We start from the raw sequence: 7,500 nt of genomic DNA, 5'->3' as shown, positions 1-7,500 counted from the left end.
AGTCTGTCCTGTCCAATCCCTTTTACACAGCCATTGTCTCTTCCTCTGCTGTCAGTTTTGAGGACAGACACTGTCCTCCTCTCTGTGATGGAACTGTTCATAAAGAACAGAGAGGACAAGGGACGAGGGACGTTACCTTCTTGATGTCTCTGTTGGGAGTCGAGGATCGACTGGTAGGAGAACGACTTCCTGGACTGCTGGCTCCGTCCACCGACTCTGAGAGACAGACAGGTTAAAGTGATCAGACTGGTTAATCTGGGTCGGACTGGTTAAACTGGTTAAAATGGGTCAGACTAGTTAAACTGGGTGTGGTACCTGTACTCTTGGCTGGGATCATCTTGGCGGCTCTGGCGCCTCCTGCTGACCTGGAGGACTAAAACAGATTCAGGATCAGCTCTGCCGGACTCATCAGGAAAAGTACCAGGATGTTCTACAGTCACATGTTCCAGTCTGAAAACCAGCAGCTTTACTGGTTGTTCCTACCCACAATCCTCTGCACAGCTGATAGAGAGCTGATCAACAGCTGATCAACAGCTGATAGCTGATTGACAGCTGATAGAGTCTGTGTGTGTGTGTGTGTGTGTGTGTGTGTGTGTGTGTGTGTGTGTGTGTGTGTGGTTTATATGAAGTGATGAAGTTGTGTTTCATAATAAAGACGAAGATTTTACCTTCAGAGCTTCTGATGGATCCTTCACTGCTGCTGCACACGAGTCTGAGTCTGCAGGACAACCAGAGACAAAGACAGAGACACAATCAGAGAACAGAGACACAACCAGAGACAGAGACACAACCAGAGACAGAGACACAACCAGAGACAGAGACACAACCAGAGACAGAGATAATTATTATCATTATAATTAATTATGTGTTGTCTGATCAGAGACGTCCATCAGTCACAACCACAGACTGTCAATAAAGATGGCCGACGCCCTCAACACTTACACTGTGTGTGTGTGTGTGTGTGTTACTGTGTGTGTTACTATGTGTGTGTTAACGTGTGTTACTATGTGTGTGTGTTACTATGTGTGTGTGTGTGTTACTGTGTGTGTTACTATGTGTGTGTTATTGTGACAGTAACTGTAACTCCTACCTCCCAGCATGCACTGCTCCTCAGGGGCGGGTTGTCCCTCCATCATCACTCCTACAGAGGAAGAGAGGAGGAGGAGGTGAAGGAGTAAAGAGGAGGAGAGAAGAGAGTAGGAGAAGAGGAGTCAGTGAGCTCAGTAAAAACTGCAACAAACACAATAAATTCAGTTCGGATTGAACTCCACAGTCACCTCCTCCTCCTCCTCCTCCTCCTCCTCCTCCTCTCCTGCAGACAGTAGAGCAGCAGAGACACAGAGGAGCACGTGCACCTCCTCTAAATCCTGCTGATTCATCTGCAGAGAGCGGAGCAGCAGAGGGAGACAGGAGGAGATAGACAAAAGACAGACAGACAGGAGGAGACGGACAGAAGACAGACAGACAGGAGGAGGAGACAGACAAGAGGAGATGGACAGAAGACAGATAGACAGGAGGAGAAAGACAGGAGCAGAAAGACAGACAGGAGATGGACAGAATACAGACAGAGAGACAGGAGGAGACAGACATGAGGGGACAGACGGGGGAGGAGGCGCCAGTGTGTCTTACCTCCTGGCTGCTGTCCGTCCGTCCGTCCGTCCGTCTGTGAGTCTGCGGCTCCACCCTGCTGCTGCTCTCTGCTGCTGGTGCATGCTGGGAGAGGAGGCTGCTGTTGCCATGGTAACCTGCAGCATCACCGTCACATGACTCGGATGATGGAGGACATTTCCTCCATTTTCTCTCACTGTGGACTTTTCAAAGCATTCAATAATTACACTTAAAAACATGATCAACATCTGATCAATAATTATCAATACTTACAACTGCAGACCATCTGCTGCTGCTCACAGTACCATAACAACAACAAAAACATACCATCATAACAACAACAACATACCATCATAATAACAAAAACATACCATCATATTAACAACAACATACCATCATAATAACAACAACATACCATCATAATAACAACAACAACAACATACCATCATATTAACAACAACAACATACCATCATATTAACAACATACCATCATAATAAAAAAAACAATAACATACCATCTTTATAATAATAATAATAATAATAATAACTACAGAAATAACAATATTAATAACAATACTACTGCTACTAATAACAATAAAACAATAACAACGACAAATAATAATAATAATAATAATAATAATAATAATACCAATGTTAACAACAAACGGTAAAAACGGACTGCATTTGCAGAGCGTTTTTCTCGTCTTTTTTTGACCACTCAAAGCACTTTCACACTACATGTCACATTCACCCATTCACACACACACACACACGACACAGCTGTGGGAGAAATTCAGGGTTTAGTATCAGGGTTCAGCCCAAGGATACTTCAACATTCTGATTAGCGGACGATCCGCTCTACCTCTGAGCCACAGTCGCCCCAAACAAGAATACTACTACCAATAATAATAATAATAATAATAATAATAATAATAATGACAACAATATTACTCCTCCTCCTTCAAATAATAATAGTAAAATAATAGTTTTTAAAAAACAAAAATAACAACATTAAAAACAATACTACTACTACTACTGCTAATAATAATAATAATAATAATAATGATAATAATAATAATAATAATAATAATGATAATAGTAATGATACTGTTGCTGCTGAGCTGTGTGGTCAGTGAGGCTGCAGTAACATCAACATCACGTCAGCACTTTAACTGATTCAGTTTCTGATGGAGAACAAACGGCTTTGCACCATCTGAGCTGTTTGGAATAAAAAACCTGAAGCTCCACGTCTCAGAACCAGAACGCAGAGAACCTGATGGTTCTAAGGTGGTGAACTGTCTGCAGACACAGTTCTACCCGTGTCTGCAGAAACCCGTCAGACGGCAGCAGAATTCTTTCAGAAATTTATCATTCAAATTTTTTTTGTTTTCCTCCTTAGAAATGTTTTGCTATTTTTTAGGTTAAAAAAATGTTTTCTTTCTTTAAAATTTCTTTGCAGTTTTATCTTTAAAAAATCACAAAATTGATCACAGACAGAAACTGCAGAAACAACAACATTCATCCTGAACATGAGTTTATTAGATTATCACATTAAACATAATTTCTCAAGTGTCCGGTGGACAAAAGCAGCACTCCTTCCTTGTGTCTCTGAAACGTCTCAGAATTCAGATTTAATCTGTTATTATAAACTCAGTATTTACAAAATCTATAACTGCGTAATTATCAAGATGTTTCCAGTTGATATTAATAATGCCTTTAATTACGATTCACACACACACACACACACACACAGAGTGTGTGTTTGATCCTGAGAGTTTTCCTCGACAACAGACCTACAGGAACTAACTACACTATGGTTACTATGGTTACTGCAGTCACTGTACTGGTTAGTGAACTGGTCTCCACCAAAACCTCTGCTGGGTAAACAACAGCTCTACTGGGCCCAAAAATATTAACAGTTTAAATCTACAGCTGACGTGTCTTCATCACCACGACGTAATGACGACGTCATCATGACATCATCACGAAGTCACAGATGGAAGAATCTGTCATAATAATAATATCAATAACAATAATAATAATAATAATAAAATAATAATCGGTGGTGTTTGTGTCAGAATAAATCCTAGAATCTGAGTCTCAAGTTGTCCTTCATCTGGAAAGTCCCCCTCCTGATGTCCCCTGATGTCCTCTGCTGTAGCCTTATGTCCCCTGAGGTCAGCGAGGACTGAAGACGTCCGTCTCTGGTTCCAGTTTAAAACACTTAAAGGAAACTTCCACAAAAAACTCAAAAACTTTCATTTTTACACCCAGTTTGCTCTGTGTGTGTGTGTGTGTGTGTATCTGTCTGTGTGTGTGTGTGTGTGTGTGTATATCTGTCTGTGTGTGTGTGTGTATCTGTGTGTGTGAGTGTGTGTGTGTGTGTATGTGTCTGTGTGTGTTTCTATCTGTATGTGTGTGTGTGTGTGTGTGTGTATCTGTCTGTGTGTGTGTGTGTGTGTGTGTGTGTGTGTGTGTGTGTGTTTCTATCTGTGTGTGTGTGTGTGTGTGTGTGTGTGTGTGTGTGTGTGTGTGTGTGTGTGTGTGTGTGTGTAGTTAGCTCTGTTAAACAGGAAGTAGCTGGTGATCAGATTACATCATAGACACTTCTAATTATTCAATAACTGATCAATAAATAACGATTATTGATTACAGATAAGTCAGTGCAGTCCCTGCGGAAGCAGCTGATTGGTCAGCATGTGATGAAGGGCGGGGCTAAAGTCCTGCCTGACAGACCTCCCTCTGATTGTGTGCTGCGGTGGGATTGGCTGACAGAGTATGACCTGTGATTGGCTGGGTGAGTTCAGCGCCGTCATCAGAGGTCAAAGGTCGGAGGTCGGAGGTCGGAGGTCAGAGGTTGGAGGACTGTTTGATGCTGTGGAAGGACACTCTGCTCGGGGACGTGGGCAGAGACGAGGCACGCAGCGTCCGACTGCGAAACGAGTGACGGTCACGCCAACGAGCCCACCGCTTCCTGACCGCCGAACGCACCTGCACAGAGAGACAGACAGGTACAGAGAGACAGACAGACACAGAGACAGACAGAGAGACACAGAGACAGAGAGAGAGAGACAGACACAGAGACAGGAAGAGAGAGAGAGAGAGAGAGAGACAGGTACAGAGAGACAGACAGGTACAGAGAGACAGACAGACACAGAGACAGACAGAGAGACAGACAGACACAGAGACAGACAGAGAGACAGACAGACAGACACAGAGACAGGGAGAGAGAGAGAGAGAGAGAGAGAGAGACAGGTACAGACAGACAGGTACAGACAGACAGACAGAGAGACAGGAAGAGAGAGAGAGAGAAAGAGAGACAGACAGGTACAGAGAGACAGACAGGTGCAGAGAGACAGACAGATACAGACAGAGAGATACAGATGTCTCTGTATGTACCTGTCTGTCTCTCTCTGTACCTGTCTGTATGTACCTGTCTGTCTCTCTCTGTACCTGTCTGTATGTACCTGTCTGTCTCTCTCTGTACCTGTCTGTATGTACCTGTCTGTCTCTCTCTGTATTGACTAATTGATGATAAAAACAACAAAAAGGTTCCGAGTGATGAACCCTGAGGAACACCACAGAAGAAGAACTCACCTCACTGTTGAGGAAACAGTAGAAGACGGAGACAAAGAACCCCTGTAGGGACAGACAGAGGGACAGGGTGGACACAGACAGAGGGACACTGTTAGCCGCTGACAGACTGTCGCTCTACGATAGTCACATTGCTCTGTGGTATGAATTACTGATGCATTAAACCTGTCTGTGGGGTCATCACACAGACCTGGAAAGACCTGGAAGGATTCCAGGATGGAGTCTGTGTTGTGTGTTTGGGGTGGGGTGGGGGGGTGGGGGTCATTGGACAGACCTGGAAGGATTCCAGGATGGAGTCTATGGTGTGTGGGGGGTCATTGGACGGACCTGGAAGGATTCCAGGATGGAGTTGAAATAGATGAAGACGATGTGGGCGACCTCGTCTTCTCCTCCAGGATTCACAAAGAACAACATGTAGGTGATTCCCAACAGCGGCAGCAGCACCAGAGTCGCCTTCACCGCCTTCCTGCACAAACAAACAAACAAACAAACAACAACAGGATCTGTCAGTACACACAGTACAAATGTAAACACAACAACAACGTCCCTCACAGAGACAGAGTAAACGGACTAAAGCTGGAAAAATAAAAAATCCTCCAGTTCAGACCAGTTCTGCATCAACCCTCCTGACTTGATACTGGGTCAGGGTTTACAGCTCATCCTCTTGAGGGTCACAGAGGGGCGGAGTCTATCCCAGCTGTCACCTGGACAGGTGAGCAAACTATCACAGAGCTGACACACAGAGACAGTCAACATTCACACATTCACACCAACAGAGAACTCAGGCCTCCTCTTTACTGGGTGGTACTTGTACTGGGTGGTACTTGTACTAGGTGGTACCTGTACTGGATGGTCTCGGAGGTGGTGGACGCTCTCAGTTTGGTCATCAGGATCCGAACGATGTTGAACAGGAACACAAAGTTAATCTGAGAGAGAAACAGACGGTCAGCAGGTTCGTTCACACAGAGTCCCTGAAACAGCGTTCACACAAAATACACCATTCACACACAATGCAGAGAATCAACAACATGAAATATACCTACAGCTCTATGTCTCTACAGCTCTGTGTCTCTACAGCTCTGTGTCTCTACAGCTCTGTGTCTCTACAGCTCTATGTCTCTACAGCTCTACGTATGTCTCTACAGCTCACAGCTCTATATCTCTACAGCTCTGTCTCTACAGCTCTATGTCTCTACAGCTCTGTGTCTCTACAGCTCTGTGTCTCTACAGCTCTATGTCTCTACAGCTCTATGTCTCTACAGCTCTGTGTCTCTACAGCTCTGTGTCTCTACAGCTCTACGTATGTCTCTACAGCTCTATATCTCTACAGCTCTGTCTCTACAGCTCTGTGTCTCTACAGCTCTATATCTCTACAGCTCTGTCTCTACAGCTCTGTGTCTCTACAGCTCTATGTCTCTACAGCTCTATGTCTCTACAGCTCTATATGTCTTGGACATTATTTATAACTGTGACCATTTCAGATAGGCAGCATTTAAGGTGGAATGACCATACTCAAGGAGGAATGGATGCACTAAGGATGGATGTTTTTAAGGTGGACTGAAGGTACCAGCAGGACGAGGATCATGGGTCCCTGGTAGATGTAGTCCGTATAAACTCCCGCCTTCTTCCCAAACCAGCACCTGTCAATCAAAGCACATAAACTAATCACATCACGTCTGCTGCTCTGTCCCCTCCCCCCAGGTCAATCCATCTGTCTGTCTTTCTCTCTTTCTGTCTGTCCATCTGTCTGTCTCTCTGTTGACTTACTTTTCGTTGTCATAGTGAAGCTTCCCGAAAGCCCAAACCACGATGATGGGGAGAGGGACACCTGCAGAGAGACAGACAGGTGGTCAGACAGCCAGATAGACAGGTCGTCAGACAGACAGACAGGTCGTCAGACAGACAGGTTTGCAGACAGACAGGTAGGTTTGCAGACAGACAGGTAGGTTTGCAGACAGACAGGTACCCCAGCCGATGCAGGTGAACATCCAGCTCCTGAGTGAGTCGGTGCTGTAGGTGAGAACGACGGCCGTGTGAAGGTAACAACCCTCAGAGAACATCCAGAAGAACGTCGACACGTGCAGGTAATTATAAGCTGCTGTCACACACCTGCACCACACCTGGGAGAGGAGGAGGAGCAGGAGAGAGGAGGAGAGGAGGAGAGGAGGAGAGGAGGAGAGGAGGGGGAGGAGGAGCAGGAGGAGGTCAGAGCCTAGCAGGAGTTTGGTCTGAGAGTAATGAGGAGCAGGTGAGCTGAAGAGGGGGCGTGGCTGCAGCTGAGAGACTGGGACCAGTTTA

General features: G+C 45.2%; 2 protein-coding genes across 3 annotated transcripts in view; both read right to left on the bottom strand.

The window, feature by feature from the left end:
* The window catches only part of maptb (microtubule-associated protein tau b), a 4,863-nt gene extending 3,124 nt beyond the window's left edge, over positions 1-1,739 (bottom strand). The window contains 6 exon segments of the mRNA XM_042482185.2: positions 137-216; positions 316-373; positions 669-718; positions 1,091-1,141; positions 1,630-1,700; positions 1,702-1,739. Coding sequence (XP_042338119.2) covers positions 137-216; positions 316-373; positions 669-718; positions 1,091-1,141; positions 1,630-1,700; positions 1,702-1,739 — 348 coding nt within the window.
* Positions 1,740-3,125: 1,386 nt separating this feature from the next.
* The window catches only part of crhr1 (corticotropin releasing hormone receptor 1), an 11,402-nt gene continuing 7,027 nt past the window's right edge, over positions 3,126-7,500 (bottom strand). Inside the window, exons 8-14 of one of the 2 annotated variants that reach the window (XM_088069262.1) lie at positions 7,169-7,322; positions 6,970-7,030; positions 6,770-6,842; positions 6,043-6,128; positions 5,530-5,668; positions 5,206-5,247; positions 3,126-4,599 (exon numbers count right to left, since the gene is read on the bottom strand). In XM_088069262.1, coding sequence (XP_087925388.1) covers positions 4,459-4,599; positions 5,206-5,247; positions 5,530-5,668; positions 6,043-6,128; positions 6,770-6,842; positions 6,970-7,030; positions 7,169-7,322 — 696 coding nt within the window. In that variant the 3' untranslated portion in view covers positions 3,126-4,458. Of the gene's footprint in view, positions 4,600-5,205; positions 5,248-5,476; positions 5,669-6,042; positions 6,129-6,769; positions 6,843-6,969; positions 7,031-7,168; positions 7,323-7,500 lie in introns of both variants that reach the window. The other variant, XR_015774844.1, reaches the window with a different exon arrangement.

The sequence above is a fragment of the Plectropomus leopardus genome, chromosome 18, assembly GCF_026936395.1.
Source record: "Plectropomus leopardus strain MGB_pleo_1.0 chromosome 18, ASM2693639v1, whole genome shotgun sequence".
Taxonomy (NCBI): domain Eukaryota; kingdom Metazoa; phylum Chordata; class Actinopteri; order Perciformes; family Serranidae; genus Plectropomus; species Plectropomus leopardus.
The sequence above is the reverse complement of the archived record's forward strand: the minus strand, read 5'-3'. Positions and strand labels throughout refer to the sequence as shown.